Source organism: Phyllostomus hastatus, unplaced genomic scaffold, assembly GCF_019186645.2.
Source record: "Phyllostomus hastatus isolate PE091 unplaced genomic scaffold, TTU_PhHast_1.1 phas_scaffold_585, whole genome shotgun sequence".
NCBI classification, from domain to species: domain Eukaryota; kingdom Metazoa; phylum Chordata; class Mammalia; order Chiroptera; family Phyllostomidae; genus Phyllostomus; species Phyllostomus hastatus.
In genome coordinates this window covers 1,096,690-1,120,735 of record NW_025334037.1, presented here as the reverse complement: position 1 = coordinate 1,120,735, position 24,046 = coordinate 1,096,690, and the positions used below count along the sequence as shown (strand labels likewise).

At 40.5% G+C, this 24,046-nt stretch overlaps 1 protein-coding gene across 4 annotated transcripts in view; it reads left to right on the top strand.

Moving 5' to 3' along the window:
* Window positions 1-5,575: 5,575 nt before the first annotated feature.
* Window positions 5,576-24,046, top strand: part of DENND5A (DENN domain containing 5A) — a 95,602-nt gene continuing 77,131 nt past the window's right edge. For all 4 annotated transcript variants that reach the window (XM_045825421.1, XM_045825420.1, XM_045825419.1 and 1 more), the window contains exon 1: window positions 5,576-6,020. In XM_045825421.1, the coding sequence (XP_045681377.1) occupies window positions 5,912-6,020 (109 nt within the window). In that variant the 5' untranslated portion in view covers window positions 5,576-5,911. The remainder of the gene's footprint in view (window positions 6,021-24,046) is intronic.

The following is a 24,046-nucleotide window of genomic DNA, read 5'->3' as shown; positions in this document are numbered from 1 at the left end:
CCTCCCTCCCTCCCTCTCTTCCTCCCTCCTTCTCTGCCTCTGTCTGTCTCTCTCTCTCTCTTTCTTTCTTTCCAGGTATAATTGGCCCTAGATGGTGTGGCTCAGTGGTGTGGTTGAGCATTGGCCTGCAAACTGAAAGGTCACTGGTTTCATTCCCAGTCAGGACATAGGCCTGGATTGCAGGCCAGGTCCCCATTTGGGGGCCTGTGATGTTTCTCTCCCCCTCTCTCCCTCACTTCCCCCCTCTCAAAAAAAATCTTTTAAAAACATATAATTGACATATTATATTAGTTGCAAGTGTACAACATAATTATTTGATATTTGTATACATTGCAAAATGATCACCATAATAAATCTAGTTAACATCCATCACTATACATAATTACAATTTTTTTCCTGTGATGAGTACTTTTCTTTAAAATTTATTTTTATTAAAATATAGTTAATATACAGTATTATATTAGTTTCATGTGTGTGACATAGTTATTCAACATTTATACATCTAATGAAGTGACCACCCTGATAGGTCTAGTAACCATCTGACTCAGTACAAGCTTATTATGATACTATTGACTGTATTCCCTACGCTGTACATTACACCCACCCTAGCTTTCTTATTGCTCCTTGAACACTCCAGGCACATTTTCTGCCTCACACGCTTTCCTGGAATTATCTTCCCTCAGATGTCTTCCCTCATTTGCTCTCTTTCATGTCCTTCATGTTGAAATGGGTGCTCCAAGATGCCACTTATTCAGTGTATATTATGTCCCAGATATTTTGAATATCTTTTTAAAGAATTCTTTTTAAAATTAATTTTTAAGTCTTTAAAGCAATCTCATGAAGGATAAGAATGATTAGCATTCCAGAGAGGTTAATTGATGTGCCTCAGCTCACACAGCTGGAAAGAGAGGGGTAAGAGAGGGAGTGGGGATTGAAGCACTAAATTTTAAAAGCATCCAGCTCTGGTTTTTTTTTGTTTTTGTTTTTGTTTTTCCTGACTCTCTCGAAGAAGCAATCACTCTGCCAAACATACTTCCTACTGGGAAGGAGATCACTTTACAGCTGAGTATTCTGGGCCTCTGAGCAGTTCTATTTCCCAGGGCAAATTAATACAGTCAGACTTTTGTTTCTAATTTGTATTTTATGAGTTAAGTTAGCATGAGAGGTCTCCCAGACCCTCATCTCCCTAGACACATTGGATAAAAAGTCTCTGGACTTTCTTTTTCTTTTTAAAAATATATTTTATTGATTATGCTATTACAGTTGTCCCATTTCCCTCCCTTTATTCCCTTCCGCCCTGCACATCCCTTCCCACCCACATTCCCCCATTTTAGTTCATGTCCATGGGTCGTACATGTAAGTTCTTTGGCTTTTACATTTCCCATACTATTCTTAACCTCCTCCTGTCTATTTTCTACCTACCATTTATGCTTCTTATTCTCTGTACCTTTTCCCTTTCTCTCCCCCTCCCAGTCCCCTGCTGATAACCCTCCATGTGATTTCCATTTCTGTGATTCTGTTCCTGTTCTAGTTGTTTGCTTAGTTTGTTTTTGTTTTTGTGTTTTTTTTTAGGTTCAGTTGTTGATAATTGTGATTTTGTTGTCATTTTACTGTTCATAGTTTTGATTTTCTTCTTTTTCTTAGATAAGTCCCTTTAACATTTCATATAATAAGGGCTTGGTGATGATGAACTCCTTTAACTTGACCTTATCTGGGAAGCACTTTATCTGCCTTTCTATTCTAAATGATAGCTTTGCCGGAGAGAGCAATCTTGGATGTAGGTCTTTGCCTTTCATGACTTTGAATGCTTCTTTCCAGCCCATTCTTGCCAGCAAGGTCTCTTTTGAGAAATCAGCTGACAGTCTTATGGGCACTCCTTTGTAAGTAACTGTCTCCTTTTTTCTTGCCGCTTCTGAGATTCTCTCCTTATCTTTAATCTTGGGTAGTGTAATTATGATGTGCCTTGGTGTGTGCTTCCTTGGGTCAAACTTCTTTGGGACTCTCTGAGCTTCCTGGACTTCCTAGAAGTCTATTTCATTTGCCAGATTGGGGAAGTTCTCTTTCATTATGTTTTCAAACAAGTTTTCAATTTCTTGCTCTTCCTCTTCTCCTTCTGGCACCCGCATGATTCAGATGTTGGAATGTTTAAAGTTGCCCTGGAGGTTCCTAAGCCTCTCATTTTTTTTGAATTCTTGTTTCTTCATTCTGTTCTGGTTGACTGTTTATTTCTTCCTTCTGGCCCAAACCATTGATTTGAGTCCTGGTTTCCTTCCCGTCACTGTTGGTTCTCTGTATATTTTCCTTTATTTCACTCAGCATAGCCTTCACTTTTCCTATAATTTGCGACCATATTCAACCAATTCTGTGAGCATCCTGATTACCAGTGTTTTGAACTGTGCATCTGATAGATTGGCTATCTCTTCATTGCTTAGTTATATTTTTTCTGGAGCTCTGATCTGTTTTCTCATTTGGGCCATTTTTTTTTTTTTTTTTTTTGGTCTGGACATGCCTGTCACATAGTAAGAAATAGAGCCTTAGGTGTTTACCAGGGCGGGGCAACCTAGGTCTCTGTGTTATGGCACTGTATGTGGGGGAGGGGTCTGAGAGGGAACAATGCCCCTTGCCCCACTCTCTGCCAGCTTTCAGTCACTTCCCCCGCTTTTCACAAGCAAATTGGGCCCTTCTGGTGCTGATTCCCCTTGGGTGGGTTTGTGTATGTTCTAGGGCCCTTTGGGTCTCTACAGTAAACTCTCCTGTGAGGCTGGGGTTTCTCCCACTGCCTCTACCCCCACAGATATTTTCAATCAGAGGTTTTGAGGCTTTATTTCCCTGCACTGAAACCCTGGGTTGCACGGTCTGTCTCGCTCCCCAATTGTTCCTCCTGGTTTATATGCATGCAAATATGGGACTGCCCACTCCTCCAGCTGCTGCCTCACCAGGTCCACCAGCTGCCGTCTTGCTGTGAGTCCTCTCCACCAGACTGCCCGTCTGCGTTCCTCCTACTGGTCTGGATGAATATTTCTTCTTTAACTCCTTGGTTGTCGGACTTCCATACAGTTCGATTTTCTGGCAGTTCTGGTTGGTTTTTGTTTTTAAATTTGTTGTTGTCCTTCTTTTGGTTGTGCAAGGAGGCACAGTGTGTCTACCTACGCCTCCTTCTTGGCTGGAAGCCTGGACTTTCAAATTAAGGACATTTAAGTCTGTTCTAAGTTTCTTCTGAGATCATTTGAAGATGTGTGTCAGATTTTGTCATTCCTTGGCTTAAATTCCTTTAATTTATCACCCCCTGGCCTGCACACTTTACAGGAAAAATTCTTTAGCCTGTCCCTTGAAGCCTTTTCTGTTCTGTCCCTCTCCTCTTTCACTGCTTTCATCCCCTTTTACTTCTCCATCTCCCATTGAAACGAGTTACTTGCTGTTGCCTGAACAAATTATTTGCTGTTACTTGCTGTAGTATTGCAATCTGTGACTCCCTGTTGTTATATATGCTTAGTGAAACATCTTCTTTTCTTTCCCCTTTTACCTGAAAAATTCCTTTTGATTCTTTGGAACTCAAGTCAGATTATATCTCCTTTTGTAAGCCTTCCATGACCATTTCCCAATGTGGAGAGTTGTGCCTCTTTTGTGCTTTGTAACTATTTAGCTCTCTGAGCTCCTTCTACTATCCCAGTGTCCTGGAGATACAGGCTAGTATGGGGCATCACCCTGTATGGGTGCACAGAGCAGAAGCAGAGCAAACTTTTTGATTTTAGAGGGAAGGGGAGGGTAGCAGAAAGAGGAAACATCAACGTGAGAGAGAAACATTGATTGTTTGCCTTTCATAAGTATCCTGAGTGGGGGACCAAACCTGCAACCCTGTGAGAGAATTGAACTGGCAACCTAACTGAACCACACTAGCTGGGGTGGAACCAACTTTTTAGACACCTTTGACAATCCAAGACAGAGTCACTGTCAGCCATGACAGTTATGCCAAGTGCTATATCAAGACTGAGGTAATGGGACGCCCTTAGGGGGGGCTCAGAATACCCAAAACCACAAGTCTGGACACTTGGACAATGACTCCATCTGGACATTGTTATAAGTGGGAACCCCCCATCCCTGTGCCAGTAGACTTTTAAGAATTTAGAGCTCTGACCACCTAGTGATTGAGTTTGGCTGTACCACAGACTTGGAGCTCTGCTGGACTTCCATTCCACTGGATGTATGTCACCACTCTAGCTGCCTAGCTTGAGGCTCAAGCCCACCTCTCCAACTGCAGACACCTCCAGTGATTGGAACTTTTGCATTGGACACTGGTTCTGCTCATTTATATCCCACAAGGTCCCCCTCTCTGTATGCATGTGACACTATTGACTTATTGCAGAGGTCTCCCTTAATGAAACTGGCATAGTGGAAAGACAAAAAAAGGAGTGTGGTTCCTTTTGATGCTCCCTTGCTCATAACAATGGGCTTTGTGAAGCTACCTTCTCTCCATTTTTCTTCCACAAGCTCTGGCAGTTACATAAGGGAGCGGTGGGTGCTATGGTTCCAAGTGACGTCAGCTGTGACCTCCAGGCTATCCTCCCTAAGGGAACAGAAGCTTGAGATAAGTACCCAGAAGAGAAGCCAGGAGGAGAGAGCCCAGGGTCAGCTCTTGGGGAACCTAGCTGCCTTCTAGGGCCCTTAGTAGCAGCCTGCCCTAGCAAATTCTTGAGCATACATCTTGCTGGAATAACAATTTATAACACATATGGAGTGCCTTCTATGTTCCAGGCACTATTCTGGCCACTTTACCTGTGTGCACATTTATCTTACGTTATCTTCACAAAAATCATGACTGTTGAAATTTAGAGATTGCCCAAGGTTACACATTAAATGACAAAGTCATGGGTCTGAGAATTCTCCGAAGCAGAAGGACAGCGCCCAAATGCAGGGGTCTCTGGAGACTCAAGTAGAGAAAAAGTGACAGCATGGTGTGTGGGGAAAGGCCTGACTGGGATGGGAGTGGGGAGCTGGAAGCTGACCAGGACCCAGGGATTTTAGTCCAGGCTTTGTCTTTTAAGACTGTATATAACCTTGGAGGAAGTTCTTGCTTCTTTCTGGGCCTCCGTTTCCCCATTTGTAAAACAAGGGTAAATATGGATCGGGTTGATCCACCGCCGCCAAAAGAGAGGGCATCCTTAGCTGTATTGGGGAAAGAGCCGAGCATGGACGCCAGGGAGCGGGTGCAGGGAGAAGGCTCTATCTAGGGTCTCCACCGACAGCCTGGAGATGGGATAAGGAAGGCTTTCAAGCTCAGTCTTGCTGCCCTATCCCTGTGACAGGGCCAGGGTTAAGCGGATCTCCAAACTATAGTAAGAGGAGGAGATGGGAGTGGAGCATGGGTCTGGGTCCCGCGCTCACTCATCCCGCATCTTCTCAAACCTCTCAAAGGAGTTACAGCCCCGAGGGAGTGGAGGTTGCAGGCGACAAGTTAGTGGCCGGCTGCGCAGCGGCAACCGCGGTGGACGCTGCGGCCCGCGGGGTTCGAGGAGCATCACGTCATCTTTTCGCCAGGCGCCCGCCCCCTACCAGACAGGGCCTGCGCAGGCGCAGAGGGAGGGGTCCGCGGTGAGGGCTCTCGGAGCTCTCTGCTGAGCTCTCTGCCAAGCTCTCCGCTTTCCTCCTATCTTGCTCGGGCCGCAGCGCTCTCGGTTGGCAGTAGCAGCGGAAGCGCGGAGAGGAAGGCGTTCAGGATGCGGCGCGGGGCGGCCCGGTGCCCCCCTGCCCTGTCACGGCAGCCGCAGCGGCCGCGGGGACCGGGCCAGGGCCGGGGGCGGCGGCCCGAGCCGCGGTAGCGGCGGCGGCAGCGGCAGGAGGGGCGGTTTGAGGCCGGGCGGGCGCCTGGGTGCGGGGGTTCCGCGCTCCGCACGGCCGGCTCGGCCCCGGCGCCATGAGCGGCGGCGGTGGCGGAGGGGGCTCGGCGCCCAGTCGCTTCGCCGACTACTTTGTCATCTGCGGGCTGGACACCGAGACCGGGTTGGAGCCGGACGAGCTGTCGGGTAAGTGCGCGCGGAGTGGAGGGCCGTTTCCCTGCGCCCGCTCAGGCTGGGGCCCTCTCCCCCCACTCCGCCCCCTCCTCTTTCCCCGAGGAAACCTCCCTTCACCCCGCTTTGTCCCAGGAGCTGGGCAAAGATAGTTTGGAAGGACCCAGGGCGGGCGCCCGGGAAAGGAGCTTGGTCCTGGAGGAGGGGAGATAGGGATGAGGGTCTCTGAACCTTGAGGGGTCCAAATGATCTCTGCACCCCGCTGCTCTGGCCACGTCGGCACTGACCAGGAAGAGGGCAAGGGTGTGAGTTCTCAGTCTGGTGAAGGGTGAGTGACTTAGTATAAATTAAAGGGAAGCCTGTTCTCGAACCCCCGTTAGGGAGGCATCTCACGTCCCAGAGAGAAAGTAAGTTCCACGCAGACTTAAAAAAAAAAAAGCAAAACAAAACTTGATTAGTTTATCTGGCTTCTTGTCAAGAAGCCTGTGATAACAGTTCCTCAAAACTGTTCTAACTCGCCTTGGGCCGGGTCCTCTGGGTTAATAGGATGTGATAAAGTATTCTTGGGTCACACCCAGAACAGTGAGAACTCCCTTAGTTCTAGAAAGGGTTTGTACCCCGGGGCCCTTTTTATGAAAAGTAATTTATGTCCTTTATGAGGCCAGCTTCATTTGTGAAGAAAAGGGCAGCAATCTAGTTGGAGAGCCTGGGTTGCATGGTGATGCTTCTGAAGTCATCTTTCAAAGGGGAAGTGGTGGGGAAGAAAAGATGGGGCTCGTATCAGATTTGGCATTAATTGCGGAAGGGTGTCAGAATTGTATTGTAAAATCCCCATGAATTCCACCGCACGGGTCACTGGAACCTTTGAATTACTACAGTCTTGAAAAAGTTTTTGTCTGGAGTTTCCAGTTTGCAGGTTTCATGTGGATGGAAGTTTGTTGTGTCATCTTGAATTGATGGGGGATAGATATTCTTTTTAGTCTTATGTCATGATGTATTCACTGTAAAGTTTCTCTCCTGAAAGTGATTCTTTTGTTGACTAATTTTACTTTGTTTTAGAGAAGATACGCAGGTCTGTTTTTGTCACCAGAAAAATTCCAGTGTTATGAAAAAAGAATTAGGTGCACACTTCAAATGACAAAAATGGACTGGCTTTTAAAAAACATGGTAAATCGATGACCTTTAAAAGGTCAGAACAAATAAACCATTTTCTGAAATTAATACAGGTGAGGAAAAAATTCATGAAGCAGTAATGCAGTTACTACTAGATCATTTGTTGGGGTAGCTTTATCATTTTCAAGTTCACTTTATTGTCTTCAAATTCTTAGGATACAGAGGTTAATTTGTCATCTGTTTCATTTACTGAGTTTGTGACTCCGTGGTGTAGTTGTTGGAATTTGGTATTGGAGCTGGAAGGTACTTCAAAGAGGAAAAGGAAGCTTAGGAAAGTCAGTAGGGACGTTGTCCTGTTAGTTAATTGCCTGACTTTTGGTCCAGCGCTCCTCTCGTGATGCTAAAATGCATCTCATTGCTTGGCTGAGTCTTTAGAAAACACATGTTGAGAAAGACTAAAAATAACATAGTTCTTTCCAGTAAAAGAAACTTGAAGGTGGTGGAATAAACCAGTGTTATTTTGATTGTTTAATTTTTGAGTGTCTATTAAATTATATAGACATTTGAAAAAAGAAAAAGAAAAAACTTTATATAGACATTTGATTTTAGAAAATAATCAAACAGCTTGCAAATAATAAACATTCCCCTCTGCTATTGAATATTTCTGTGACTGGAAGCAAGTTAGATAAATCATCAATAAAAAAAAAATAAATAAAAAGCATCCCATCAAGTACATCTTCACCAATGTTAATTCTCTGTAAGTAAATATCTGTTAATTATCTGACTTTTCAGTGAGCTAAAATTATATTCCTATGAAAGCTTATTGGGAGGATAAAGAAAGGGGGATGAGTTGTATAAAATATATAAAGGGTATTCTTCCTGTCTTTTAAAATGTGGTTGTAATAGTGGAATGAGAGCACCATTTATTCAATACGTAGCCTTTGTTAGAATAGGCACTGATTGAAGGATTTCTTTTTTTCCTTCATTTCATTTCTGGTGGATTAGTAGGGGAATCTGGAGGAAATCTTTGAATAAAACAAAACAGAATACAAGTAGCTCTATTGGGGTCAGTCTTGAGATGCTAAATGGTACATTTTCTCTGCTCAGCCTGCTTTATAGCTTCCAAATCGGTGATGTCATAGTGAAATGACAGGAAATTGTGAATTGCACCCAGGTGCTTTAGGGAATTACTGAGACATGAGTCTATATTCTCTCCTAACAGATTAGGTTATATGTATCAGGTAGCTTCTGTGTATTTAAAAAGCGAATATAGAATAAACAAATCAGAGCTGCTCAGTATTCCGTCTGGTTTTGTGGAGAAGGATTAAGATTCATTGTCTGGTTGTGCCCTGGCTGCTGTGGCTCAGTTGGTTGGGTGTCATCCTGCAAACCAAAAGATCGCGTATCTGATATTGCCCAGATCACGGCACATGCCTGGGTTTTGGGCTTGGTCCCCAGTCAGGGCATGTGCAGAATCTGTGTTTCTCTCTCACATGGGTGTTTCTCTCCCTGTCTTTCTCTCTTCCTTCCTTTCTCTCTAGAATCAATAAAATTAAAAAAAAAAAAATAAAGATTCATTGTCTGGTTGCAAGCATATAGTTGCTGTGTTGAATATAGACTAAGATCATTGGGTTTTATAGGAGTCTCTCCCTGTCACCTCCTTCCCTTTTCTTGCAGACTTAAGCATTTATGCAAGCTATGTAGTTATTTGTTGTGGAAGGAACTGAGAGAGGTGCGAACATTATTTTGTTTTCAGGTTCGTTGAAGAAGTACTTTGGGTTGGAAGGAGAGGAAGGTAATCTGGGAGTGAAGCACAAGTCTAGCCAACTTTAAAAAATTGTATTTGCTTGTTAGCTTTTTGAGCCTGTCAGGTTGATAAGCAAATCTGGAAGAAACGCTTTTGGTTTACGTTTTCATTATTGTCTGCCCACCCTAAGTGGGGAGGCAGATCGTAGTAGAGTCCAGTCCCTTTTTCTACCCCTTTGATGGGTGGGTTTCCTGGACATCTGTATTTTCCTTTTTTCTTCTTATGGTCATCACCGGGTGACTACAGGAGAAGGCTTGCCATGAGGTGGGATTCCTGTTTACTTTCTCTGTCTTTGCCTGAACCTTAAGATTCCAGAATGCATGTGACCTATTTTTTATCTTGGAATCTTTAAATTCCCCGAACTGATGTGCCCCCAGCATTGAGATGTAAGTGTCTTAGGTTCGTGCATCTGCAAACTACTCCAGTTTTCCCAGGCTCTGATACAGGATCTTGCCAAGAATTGAAGAGAAGGGGTTGGAGACATAGATAGATGGGAGACTAGCTAGTTCCCTGTGTGGTCTACTTAGAATGCTGAGAATACACTGAAATCATCTCTTAATGTCACATTTAGAAGAGAGAGAAAGTGCCCACTGTCCAGAAAAGCCAGGGGACCTGTCAGATCATACTCCCCTTTGACCGTATTGCTCACTGAAGTTAGAATGTCAGAATTGTGGAATATCAAACAGTAAGCATTCTTAGAGATTATGTAGCCTCTGATTTTATAGATGAGGAAACTGAGGCCCTGAGAAAGTTAAAAAATATTTGTCTCCCTTGCTATTCTTACTTTTCTGCTACTTGAGTGATGGATGATGCTTTCTTTGCGTGCTTTGCAGTGATTTGAAGAGTAAGGGAGGCAAGTAAAGTATTTGGCAAGAAAAGGAGCAGACATCATGGTAGTTTTTTCTAATGCAGTTTCCGTTTCATGTTAAAGAATACTGTCTGTGATTGTCACGAAGTATATCTCTTTTTTAGCTTTTTCTAATGTAATTTCACACTGCACATTGACGTGAATAATACAAAGAACTTCACTATGTCCTTTTCCCAGATTCACTGATTGTTAACATTTTGCTCCATTTTCTTTATCACTTGTATGTCCTCTTTCTCTATACATACAAATAACCTTATTGAGTTAAAATCCACATACCAAGTACCATGTTTTGCCATGTATAATGAGCACCCATGTTTTGGGCCCAAACTTTCAGGAAAAAAATCTTTCATTTAAATTTTTTAATTCAATTTTTTGTTTATATTTAGATATTTGTTTTTTGTATTATAAAGGAATTTTAGGATTTACTTTTGAACATACTATGGTACAAGAAATTTTATGTAATGGATAATTATAGAACACAAGAACATATACATGGTATTTCAGGCACTACCCATGTATAATGTGCATCCCTATTTTCCCTAAAAAATGTGGGCAAAAAGTGCACATTATACATGGCAAAATACAGCAATTCACTTATTTGAAGTGTACAACTTCAAATACGTGAATATACTAAAATAAGTGAATATACTAAAAACTCCGTGGTTTTTAGTATATTTACGGAGTTGTGCGATCATCATTACAATTGATTTTAGAATATACCATATTCATCACCCTGTCTCCAAAACCCATGCTCATTAGCAGTCACTCCGCATTTCCTTCCAGTTCCCTAACCTCCAGCCCTAGGCTACCATGAATCTCCTTTTGATCTTCATAGATTTGCCTATTCTGGGTATTTCATGTAAATAGAATCGTATAATACATGGTCTTTTGTAATTGGCTTCTTTTCATTTACCATGTTTTCAGGGTTTCTCCATGTTGTAGCATGTATTGGCATGCTCTTTTTTTTTTTAAGATTTTTCCTTATTTTATTTAGAGAAAGGAAGGGAGGGAGAAAGAGAGGGAAAGAAACATTAGTGTGTGCCTCTCAAGTGCCCCCTACTGGGGATGTGGCCTGCAACCCAGGCGTGTGTCCTGACTGGGAATCGAACCAGCGGCCCTTTGGTTTGCAGGCCTGCTGTCAGTCCACTGAGCTACACAGGCCAGGGCTGTTACTTCATTTAATAGCATGAATAATGCTGCTGCAAATATTTGTGTATGTTTTTTATATGGACATATGTTTCTATTTCTCTTGGAGTGGTATTGCTAGATCATATGGCAACTCCATGCTTAACCTTTTGAGAAATTGCCAGACTGTTTTTCAAAACAGCTGCATCAGTTTACATTCCCACTAGCAGCATATGAAGATTACACTTTCCACATTCTCACCAACACCTTGGAATATAGGCATCCTGGCAAGTATGAAGTGGTGTCCCACTGTCTGTGTGTGTGTGTTTTTCAAATTATAAGAGAGAGTTTATTTAGAAAATTACAGAGGTAGTAGAATTGAGCCAGCTGGGCTGTGTAGGCTCAGGAAACAAGTTACAGGGGCAGAAGAAGGGCCCTTGGAGTTGAGGAGAGAGAAATGCAAGGATAAAGTACCTAGGGGAAAGGAGAAGGGAAAGGGAAAGGGGAGAGCATGCTCTAAGAGGAAGAACACTTCATTGTGGTTTTGATTTGCATACTCTTGATGCTAAAGATGACTTATTTAAAAGAAAAAAAAAAGGCTGTTTCTTCCCAGAGATGGGTGATGATAAAGTTTGATGAGCCCTGGCTGGTGTGGCTCAGTTGGTTCTGCAAACCAAAGGTCACTAGTTGGATTCCTGGTCAGGGCACAGGTCTGGGTTGTGGGTTTTGTTCCTAGTCACATGTGCAAGAGTCAACCGATTCATGTTTCTCTCCCTCTCTCTCTCTTCCCCTCTCTGGAATCAATGAAGAAAAGAAAAGAAAAAAAAATGATGAGCAAATTTCAAACAGGGAGTCATCATGAGCTAAACTTAATTTTTTAAAATACTTAAAAATTAAAAAAAATATGTATTGATTTTGGAGAGAATGGGGGGGGAGAGAGAGAAAGAGAAAGAGAGAAAGAAAGATCAATGTGAGAGAGAAACACCAATTGGATGCCTCTCATATGTGCCCCAACTTGTGATTGAACCAGCAACCTAAGCATGTGCCCTGACCAGGAATCATACTCTTGACTTTTTGGTGCACTGGCTTATGCCACAACAAACTGAGCCACACCGGCAAGGGCTGGGCTAAACTTAATTTGTACTTTCCTCTACCACTCTGGTCTGTGATATGCAAATTCTCTCATGGTCATTTTGTGAAGGTATCTCATCTCTGATGTCCAGACTTTTTCCTAGGTGAAGTAAAAGTCAAAGTCATTCTATTTACATGAAATATCCAGAATAGGGACTGGTAGCTTACCTCAGCCTTGTGTGATATTTTCAGAGGTAAAGGTTGCTTAGGGTGGGGGGGAGGGAGAATTTCTAAGTTAGGTGCTGTGCATCCCTTTTATAAGGTAGTAAGGAAGAAGTCAAGAGACCAACATACAGAAACAATTACAGAGCAGCCCGAGGCAGTTTAAAATTACATTGCTAAATTTAGTTGCAGAGACTATATATTCTTAAACATAGAAGAACCCCACCTCACACTCCCTCAGGTAGGGAGGATCACATCTTACTTTAATGACCCTGAGGCCCTGCTCCTCTCTTCCTAGGAGGAAATCCTGAGTCAGTGTTTGGTGGTTAAACCAAATTCTTTTAAACTCTGCTCAGCCCTTCCTTCCTTCCTAGATTAAAAATAAAGTTTTATTTGCCTAAGGCCTCCTTTGGCAGCAGCCATTATAAGCTTGTTTTGGGCTAATTCTGGTGGAAGGTATATTTGAACTTGGCTCAGCTCTTCAATTCCTGTTGCCACGTCTGGGTTTGAATTACTATCAAGTGGTTTTAGAGGTCTCTCAGGAACCCAAATACACATGAAGGTACCTATACTTGATCTGTTTTAGGTTGGATATAGCATAGGATATAGCATAGGATCCAGTGAAAGAGAAGGCCTTGCCTTTTAAAGATTTTATTTATTTATTTTTTGAGAGAGGGGAACGGATGAGAAAGAGAGGGGGAGAAACATCTATCAGGTCAGTTGGCTCTCACAAGCCCCTAACCAGGGACCTGGCCCACATCCTGGGCATGTGTCCTGACCAGGAACTGGACCGGCGACCTTTTGCTTTGTGGGATGATGCCCAATTTACTGAGTGACACTAGTCAGGGCGAAAGCCTTGCCTTTTAGAAGCTGATCACTTCTTATGGAACTCAGCGATTACACATATCTTATCATTGCCAGATTTTTAGATTTACTTCTTAAAAAGTTATTAAGCAGATCTTGGCCAAATGTCTGTGTTCCAGATGTTCTGTGATGGCCAATTTTGGTTCAGAGTATATAGAACCCTTGATTGGGTTTGAGTGGCCAAGTCCTGTCAGGATGGAAAATGAGATTATGTACCTGCTCTCAAACTGTTTAGAGTATGCTTCCAAGGGATCAGGTATAATTCCAGGAAGTAAGATGGGATGAGGTATGGTTCCAGGAGTGTCCAACTTTTTGGCATCTCTGGGCCACATGGGAAGAAGAAGAGTTGTCTTGGGCTACACATTAAATACACAAACCCAGTCTGTGACCCAAGTGGTCACTGGTTTGATTCCCAGTCAGGGCACATGCCTGGGTTGCTGGCCAGGTCCCCAGCAGGGGGCATGTGAGAAGCAACCACACATAGATGCTTCTCTCCCTCTCTCCCTCCTCCTCTGTTTAAAAAGAAATAAATAAAGTCTTTAAAAAAATAAATACACAAACACTAATGGAAACTGATGAGCAAAAAAAAAAAAAGGTTTTGAGTAAACTTATGATTTTATTTGGGCATTCATTGCCATCCTGGGCTGGATGTAGGCTGCGGGCCGTGAGTTGGACATCCCCAGCAGACCTTTGAGTTTCTCAGATATTATACTTAGGATATTTGCTTGTTTGTCATCCATGGGATCTGTCTTAGTGAGAGCCAGGTTAGTAACTTTTGTTTGTTCATTAGTGTGATGGGAGGTTAGGTCAAAAGTTTGCCAGGCCATCTGTGTTTTTTTTTTTTGTATGGGCTGAACTAGCTGGGTTAGTCTAAAATGTTTTCATGGGGTGCTGAGAGTCCTAAGCAGGGAGAAGGTATGTGGAAGTTCCTCTTGTTAAGCTTCATTCTTCAGTGAGTGTGGGGATTGCCTGATTTCTAAACCATTCCCAGTTGGCAAAACATAATGAAAGTGTGCACTCATTTATATTGGCCACAGAACCAGAAATCAGAGATATTTCAGCCACCACTTTTGACAGATGGTAATGATTAATATTTATAAATTACTTTATAGTTTTGCAGTGTATTTTTAAAGTTAAAATTTTTTCAGCCCTACTTGAAATATTAACACAATTTTTTGTCCAGTGTCACCCTGCAAGTTAGAAACCAGGCCTTTTACCCGCCATCTCATCTTTGATGAGATTATTATTATTATTTTTAAATATTGTGCTATTTTTATTTTTACTTATATTTTTTAGATTTTATTTATTTATTTTTAGAGAGGGAAGGGAGGGAGAAAGAGAGAGAGAGAGAAACATCAATGTGTGGTTGCTGGGGGTCATTGCCTGCAACCCAGGCATGTGCCCTGGCTGGGAATCGAACCTGCGACACTTTGGTTCACAGCCTGAGCTCAATTCACTGAGCTACACCAGCCAGGGCCTGATGAGATTATTTTTAAATTATAGATTTGGGAAAACTAAAGTCATGGCTTAATCATTGAATAGCAGAGCTGTGGCGAGGCCTCTTTCATTATCTCCAACCCAGTAGCAGTAGAGGAGCTTTTCCAGGAGAGGAGTCAGGTTGCTTGTTTTCTGAATTGTAGTTGAGGCTGGTTGTTATTATATATATTTTTTTCCTGTCTCCCCACCCTTATCAGTTATGGAAATGTTTTTCTAAGAACAAATAGTTACTAAGGCTTTGTTTCTGCGAAGCTCCCTTGTTTGTGTGACTGTTTCAGGATATTTTATGCTTTCTGTCTGAGGTCTGTTTTCTTTGAAGAAAAACCCAGAGTTTTGCATCTGCTAACCTCAGAAATTCCCTGCAGTTTGCATCTTTTGTGGTTGTAGTTTGGGGGCTGGCTGTGACTTCTGGTTTACCATATTCTTTGTAATGAAAGAATATGGGAGGCAGCAGAGACACCTTCAGGATTTTTAAAGGCAGGAAGAACTAGGAGGAAATGATTTAGAAATAATAATCATAAACCACGATTTACAGGCCTACCTCAGATGTAGGGTGGGTTCCTTTCCAGGCCACCACAAGTAAAGTCAGTCATTTTCTGCTGGTGGAGGGTCTTGCCTTCAATTTGTAAAAAATGCAATATCTAAAATAGCACAATATAGTGAAGAGAAGTAAAATGGAGTATGCCTGTCTAAGTGAATAAACCCATTTTATAACAAACACCCTTTTTTGATATAATACATTAGAATTACTTTCCAGGGATGTCAAAGGACTTGGTTCTTTCTTCAGTTGCCTTTGATGCTCTTTTCTTTCTTTGTTTTAGGAGTTTTAGAGTAATGGCCCTCTAACAATGCGTTAGCCTAGTTGTAAAGTTAGGCATTATATGTAGTGCCTTAGTAGTTGCTTGATAAAGATTTGTGTTAATTATGAAAAGATAGAGGCTGCCTATTCAGTTTTTCAAAGGATTGTATATTACCTTTTTTTTTTGATAACACTTATAAGAACTTAAATAAGCCAAACTTCCACAACTTTTCTAAGCACTGAGGAAGTGGAGAATGTAGGGTCTACAAAAGAGGGGAATGGCAGGTTGTTTTTCTGTTCTCAGAAAGTTGATGGCCAGAGAGAGTCAGATTTGGAGGTCAGATGGTGGTGGGGGCAGGCAGTTTGGACTGTACTCTGATGATTTTATAATTTTTAATTTATACAGGTAAATTTTATAATAGTTTAGATGAGCCTGTACTTTTTTTTTTTAATTAACCTGGTTTTAGTTTATCTAACCATTTCTATTGACTCAGGATTATAATCTCTTGTTGAGAACAATAAAGCATATTTAGAAGTATTACCTGCCAAACTGATATCCATCCAGATTTGTTGAACTCGGAGGTTCTGTCTGTCTCGATAATTTTTAATCCCTTTTGTTCCTAGGTAGTTACCTAGTAGTATTCTTCCACCCACATTTTCTTACAACAGCTATATGAAATACATTATTTCTCCTGCATTTCAATTGTGTGGAATGTGATAGTTAAGCATTTGCTAGTTTTATTTTCTACAGGAATGTTAGTAAACATTCCTGGTCAGCTGATCAGCTGGTCAGTTTTGGTCAGCTGATGCATTTCTGTTAGCTGCCTAGCCTAGCTGGTTATGAGTGTGGTGTATTTAATGAGGCCAAGGTCACTGAGCTTGTCTCCATAAGACCAGTTATCTTTGTTCTACCCATTCTGTGGTAGACTCAGTTGACCATCCCACCCACTCACAAGTACACTGAGCACTTTATTCCTATTATTTATATTTTATATTCCAATTATATTTATATTGTGCGGGAGCTTTGTCCAGCAGGCCCCCCCCCCACCTCCGCCCCGTCCTCCATAGATGAGAATAAGTCTACCAAGACATGATCTGCTTGGGGAGGAAAGGTGGCCAGCCTCTCAGAGGAGAAAGGCCAGGAGCCTATTCCTCAATGAGCTTTTATTGAGTTCAATTTGCACAGGAATACAGGTAAAGCTCATCAGTCATTGTCAGGCAATAAGGATCAAACAATAGATAACGTATAAAGAACTATGAGGGCCTATTCTGAGTCAGGGTCAGTTAGCTAAATGGCTATAAAACTTTGGGAAACAAACTCATTTTGTGCTTAGACTCTTATTAGAAAATTGAGGGCATTTTTAGCAAAGCAGGTTTCACAGGATTTTATATATTCTTTCTTAGGCTTGATTGCCTCTGGGGCCCTTTCCAGCAGGGCCACACCCAACTCAGGCATTGTTTCAGGCTTAAGTCAGGCAGGGGAAGTAAGGCAGCCAAGAGATTAGGAGACTTCTCCCAGACAGAATGAGGACTCAGGCTGTGTCAAAACGGAGGGGCCTGGGTCTATCACCCCTTTTTCTATAGCCCCCCAAGCCCTTCCCTGAGGGTCCCTTTGTGACCATGCCTGTCTTAGTCATCCCTCCCTTGAGGAATCTTTACTGGTCATTGGCTAACCAGTCATCTGCCCGGGGCCAAGCAGGGTAAAGTAAAAGAGGCAGAGGTGGCGCCCCTGCCAGGGAGATAAACTTTGTCTCCTTAGTGGCTTATGGCCCTAAGGTCTCTTACTCAGCCTTAGCCATGGGGGGTTACAGCTTCTGCAACCAGTCAGGGCAGTTCCCAACAATATATGATAATTAAATTAATAAGCATTTATTGTTTATTGACTACAGTTTAGTGCCAGGTACCAGATAGCATTATTCCCATTTTACAGATTAGGAAACTAAAGTGCAGAGAATTTAAATAGCATGACCTACATCATATACAGCAAGAATTGGAAGCCTGTTTTCTCTATGTCCAAAGTCCTCTACCACATACCTTTCTGTTATTGAAAGACCAGCTTAATGATGGAACACTTGTTTACATAGATATATGAGATATACTTGCTGTCCTTGAGGAGTTCATAGTCTTCTGAGGAGTCATGCATAGAAACCAATAACTGCAGAAAAGTTTATTAAGAGACGAACAGATGGTTCAGGAGAGGAAAGGAATTCTGTTCTCTAGCTTGTAGTTTATGTGTTGCAAAATTTACTCTAAAGTGCTTAGCCCTGTATGTGACCCTGACCAAAAACAGTATTCTGATTATTTATGGATTAAGTCAATGCTCATTTAATATATGTGAAAATACCTATGGGCCTACATATAAATTATAAAATCCGAGGGTTGGAAAAAACATGGTTGAAGGTCAACAGTGTAAGGAATGGTATTTTCCTCTCTCTAAAAATAAAACTGAATCATAATATTTTGGGTTGGCCACAACGTCCACTTAGCTTTTTATGTAAAATAAAGGATACATTTTTCATTTTCACCAATAACTTTATTGATTTGGGTATTTTGAGTATGTTGGCTATCTACCACTATTGGCTTCTAATGGGTGGAGGTCAGAAGTGCTGCTAAACATCTTCCAATGCATAAGATAGCCCCACAGCAAAGAATTGTTTGCCCAAAATGTTAGTAGTACCGAGAAACTTCACAGACTACTTTTGACATGTTCAGTCAGTCACAGAACCTTCTCCATACATTGCACAAATCTTCTTTTTTCATTTCAGTTGTATTTTTACCTTTCTTAAAATAATAAAGCATAATATGCTGAAAATGTTGTGTATTTTTTCCAATATTAAAATGTGTGCATGAAAATTCAATTTTGATGGTTTTAAAAAATTGTAGCTGATGTGACAGCTGTCACAATACAATGTAACAAAATTGTTTCTAATGAAGTTAAAGACAACTAAGCACTACTAGAGCCATCGGGGACTACACGAACGTTTTGCCAACTCAATACATATTTTAATAGGGAACTTAGAAATTATAGAAAGGTACAGAAATAAGTTACTTATAATTTTTCCATCCAGAATTAAGCTGTTAGCATTTGATATCTTTATGTAGTGCTTTTGTTGTTTATTTTTAATTTATTTAGAGAGGAGAAAGGAGGGAGAAAGAGAGAGAAACATTGATGTGAGAGGGAAACATCTATAGGTTGTTTCTTGCAATCCCATGTGCCCCAACTGGGGACCAGGCCCACAACACAGGCATGTGCCCTGACTGTGAATCAAACCTGCGACCTTTTGCTTTGCAGCACAGTGTCCAGCCACTTGGGCCAGGCTATCTGTGGCTGTAAGTGCTTTCCTTTTTTATCCTCACATGAGGACATTTTTTTATTAGAGAGAAGAAGAGAGAGAGGAAGGGGAGAAACACTGATGAGAGAGAGAAGCATCGATTGGTTGTCACCTGCATGTGCCCTAGCTGGGGACCAAATCTGCATCCCAGGCATGTGCCCTGACTGGGAATCAAACCCACAATCTTGTGGTTATGGGACGATGCCCAACCCACTGAGCCACACTGGCCAGGGCATAAGTGCCTTCTTTTTATTGCAGTATACCTTAAACATAAGTTTGACGTGTGTAACCATCACCTGGACTGATTCTTTTCAGTTTTTATTTGTGTTGGGGTGTGTGTGTGTGTGTGTACTTTTATATATTGGGATAAAGTGGAATGGAAAAATTTTGTGTTTTGATTTTTTTCACTTAATGTTCCATCATGACTATTCTCAATATCATAAAATATTCTCCTGAAATTTTATTGATCCTAGTTAATTAATTACAAGGAACAAAAACTCATTCAAACAAGCTGAAGTAAAAAAGATTTATTTAAAATTCTAATATTATATATTTATAAATACCATCTTCAAAGAATATCCCACATCAACACAAAGATCTTTCTGGCAACAATATGGAGTATTTAAATTTTTCTTTTTTCAAATATCCTTGTACATATATCTTTACACTTGTAGGAATCATTCTATAAGATTAATTGCTAAAACTAGACTTCGTTGCATCCAAGGAATAATACATATTTTAAACATTAATAGATATTGCCAAATTGCCTTCTGCAAAAGGATAGATTCTCACCAGCTGTGTTTAAGATTCTACCATTTTTTCTCTACATTTATAATAAAATGTTACTGCTTTTCTAAAATATTTTCAGTTTGCTAGGAAGAGAAAATGTCTTTTAATCTGAATTTATTTGTGAGGCTGAGCATCTCTTCATATATTTCTTGTACATTTGTATATTCTATGAATTACCTGTTCAAGCCCTTTGTTTATTCATATGTTTGTTTTTTAAAAAAATCTTTATTGTATTTCTGTTTTATTAACATTTAGTTCCCTTATAACTCCCACCCCCCCAGCAATCAACACACCGTTGTCCATGTCCATGAGTCCTTTTTTCTTTTTGTTCAACTCCTCCACCCTCTAATCTCCCCCTCTCCAGCTGTCAACCTGTTGTCCATTTATGAATCTGTCCCCATTGATTATTGATTTGTAGAAACTATCTATTTAGGTATATTTTGGCTGTCAGGAAATACTTCAGAAATACTAGCAGTGAAAAAAATGTATGCTAATAAATCTTTATAAAATTGGGATCATGAGAGAAATATAATTTTGTTTACTGCCTTAAAAATTATTTTAAAATATAGTTTATTTGAGCTAAACTGTTGATGACATATGCTGAGGAGCAAGGTGAGAAATGCCCTGTATCCTGCCTTTTTTAAAAAAATTGATTTTAGAGAGGAAGGGAGAAAGAGAGAGAGAGAGAGAAACACTATTTGTTGTTCTACTTATTTATGCATTTATTGGTTGCTTCTTTTATGTGCCCTGCCTGGGGGGGTCAAATCCACAACCTTGGCATACAGGGACGGTGCTCTGACCAACCGAGCCACTCTGCCAGCGCCTATCCTGCCTTTTTAATTTACTATTATGTGTTGATCATTTTCTTATGTTATTAAATGTCGACTGTTTTCTCATGCCATTAAATTTTCTTCATATACCTGATTTTAATTGTTATTTAATTTCAAAATATGAGTGAACTATAAAATTTTAAATTATTTGACACTTGGGTAGTTTATATTTTTTATTATAAATAATTTTACAATGTATATATGTTATACAAATCTGAGTGTGTGACTGTTGCTTTAGTATAAAAGTCAATAAGACAGTTATTAAGATGGATCTTCATTATTTTTATTTTTAAAGATTTTATTTATTAATTTTAGAGCAAGGGAGGGAAAAAGAAAAGGAAAGAAACATCAGTGTGTGGTTGCCTCTCTCATTTCCCCAGCTGGGGACCTGGCCTGCAACCTAGTTATATGCCCTGACTAGGAACTGAACTGGTGACCCTTTGGTTCACAGGCTGATGGTCTATCCATTGAGCCTCACCAGCCAGGGCTAGATGAACCCTTAAATAGTTTAATATGCAATAATTTTCTTATTGGAAAGAGCTGTACCAATTTATGCTCACTCCTAGCTTGCCATCATGTAATTACTTGTGTGAATTTGTGTGTGTGTGCATTTTTTGTGGGTGGTAAATTATATTTAACATAAAGTTTACCATTTTAACCATTTTAAAATGTACAATTCAGTGGCATTTAGTGCATTTAACAGTGTCATGCAGTCACCACCATTATGTAGTTCCGTAACATTTTCACTGCCTGAAAAGGAAACCCTGCCCCTGTGAAACAGTTGTTCTCTATTTCCCCCTCCTCCAAGCCCTTGGCAACCCCTAATCTACTTTTTACCTATTTGGATTTGCCTACTCTGGATATTTCATATAATTGGAATCATATAATACATGACTTTTTTGTCTGGCTTCTTTTCACTTAGAATAATGTTTTCAAGGTCCATTCACATTGTAGCATAAATAAGTACTTCATTCCTTTTTATGGCTGAATATTTCATTGTATGGTTATAACGTATTTTGTTTATTTATTCATCTGTTGAGGGACATTTTGATTGTTTCCACTTTTTGGCTATTGTGAACTGTGTAAGATTTTGCTTGAATACCTGTTTGGTATATACCCAGGAGTGGACTTGTTGGGTCATATGGTAACTTTCTTTAAAAACCTTTCAAAACAAAAGCAAATAAACAAAAAACAACCTTTTGAAGAAATGCCACACTGATGCACTATTTTACATCGCCACTATCAACACACGAGGGTTCCTCCGTCTCCATATCCTCACTAATATTTGTTTTCTTCTTTATTTTTTTATGTCATTGTTGTAAACTGTATTTCTCTGGCTGCTAAGATAGAGGTTTTAATATTTTATTTATTCTTAGAGCAAGGGGAAGGGAGGGAGAAAGAGTGGGAGAGAAACATCAATGTGTGGCTGCCTCCTGTGTGCCCCCTTCCAGGGACTTGGCCCTCAACCCAGGCTTGTGCCCTGACTGGGAATCAAACATGCGACCCTCTGGTTTACAGGCCAGTGTTGAATCCACTGAGCCACACCAGCCAGGGCTAAGGTAGAGTTTTTTAAAAAGAGCAATTTATTAATCCTTTGTATTTGTATTATGAATTTTCTGTGTATATTCTTTATAATTTCTTGCTTACTTTTTTTGGGGGGGTGAGGAATGGGGAAGATTGAGATTGGGTGCTTTTGAAAGGTGATTATGGATCTCTTTAGCTTGGGAAAGCTGCTGAGTTTGCTACAGAAGCAGGGCGGGTAAGGAAATGTGGTGTGGAGATATTAGTTTCTTATGGCTGCTGCAACAAATTACCACAGACTGGGTGGCTTAAAACAATTCTTTCTGTTCTGGGTGCCAGAAATCCAAAATTAAGGTGTCAGCAGGCTACACTCCCTCAGGCTCTGGGAGAGAATAATATTTTTCCTCTTCCAGTTTTTGTTGGCCGTCAGCATTTCTTGACTTCTGACCACATTGCCTTCTCCTTTGTGTGTGTCTTCTCTGTGTTTATTTAATAAAGATACTTGTCTTTGGATTTATGGCCCATCTAACTAATCCAAGATGATCTTATCAAGATCTTTGATTATATCTGTAAAGATTCTTTTCAAATAAGATAACATTTATAGGTTCTAGGAATTAGGATGTGGACATAGCTTCTTTGGGGATACCATGCAACCCAGTACAGTGTGTCTAAAGCATAGGTCTTGGATTTCTTCAAGTGTGAGCAAGAAGCAGAGAGGAGTCAAAAAGGGGAGAACCTAGGAAGAATGGTTAAGGGGAAGAGAGATTTATATCACCAGTGCTCTGTACAGTTACTGTACTTGGTATTGATATGCCAAAGGATTTTAGGATAAAAATGACTTAGATCTAATTTTATTTGACCAAAGCCATGTAACTCAGACAAAAACCAAACTTTTGCTATGGTAGAACATTCTTATCTATAATAAAGGTATTTCTTTAATAGTACAGTGACGTTGGAACCAGTCAGATACATTGTCATTGTCATCAGTAAGCATCGCTGTCATCTCTAGGCCTTGTATTTATGCTGTATTCTTTTAAAATAGGCAACATATCTCTTCTTGGCCTTTTGGCTAAGATCAAGTATAAAACAGGCAACTTAGGTCTCATAGAAGAGAAGTAAGAGCTGGTTAGAATTTCCAAACCTACTTACAGGAAAGTGTGTCTGGGAAGGGTTCTGAGTGACTTGCCTGGGTTCTCACAGCTGGTTAGTGTCAGAGCTAAAACTTGAATTTGGAGTCCCTTAGCTTTTGGGTGAGTGATTTTTCCATATACAGTATACAAACTGTAAACTGTTAGAGAAGTAAAGATTTGTGAAAACAAACAAACAAACAAAAAAAAACATTGTAGTTAATTATTTTCCCCTTAAAGCTGAGATTCCCTTTTGGGATAGTAAAGGAGATGGTGTAGCTGAAAGGTTGTATCTGCCCCTTGGATTTGAAACCCTACCCTCCATTTACAATTTATGTGACCTTGTGTGCTCTACTTCTGTGTTTTAGTTTCTTTTTCTTGGAAGTGGAAATAGAATGAATCTCATAGGATTATGTTAGGATTAAATAAATTAATACATTGAATGGCTTGGAACAGTGCCTGGCATGTGGTAAGTATCCATAATTGTTTGCTGACTGAATCTAGCATTTTTATTGTTTGCCTCACTTAACTTTAATTTTGACAGTGATGAGAAGTAGAGATAAGGTAATGGTACTTCATACATGATCACATTTAGGCCTGTTAGCAACACATGAGAGAAGTTCTGCTATTTCCATTTTATAGATGAGGAAACTGAGGTACAGCACAGTTAAATAACTTGCCTAAAGTTTTACAGCAATTATTTAGAAGATTGGGATTCAAATTCAGATCTGTCAGAATCTAGTCTTTTTTAAAAAATTAAACTTTATTAACTAAATATATATAGTAAAGATGTATTTCAAACTGGTACACTGTGAAATATTTTCATGAACTAAACACACCCATGTTGCTAGCACCCCAGAGTCCTTCCTCGAGTCCCTTCCAGCTACTGTGTGCCCTCTCACCCACTGAAAGTAACCACTGTTCTGACTTCCAGCAGCATAATTTGCCTGTCTTTGTACTTTATATAAGTGTAATGATAGGCTGTGTGCTCTTTTGTTTCTGGATTCTTTCACACAACTAGGTTCATTCATACTGTTATATGTGGTTTTAGATTATTTGTTTTCACTGCTGTATAG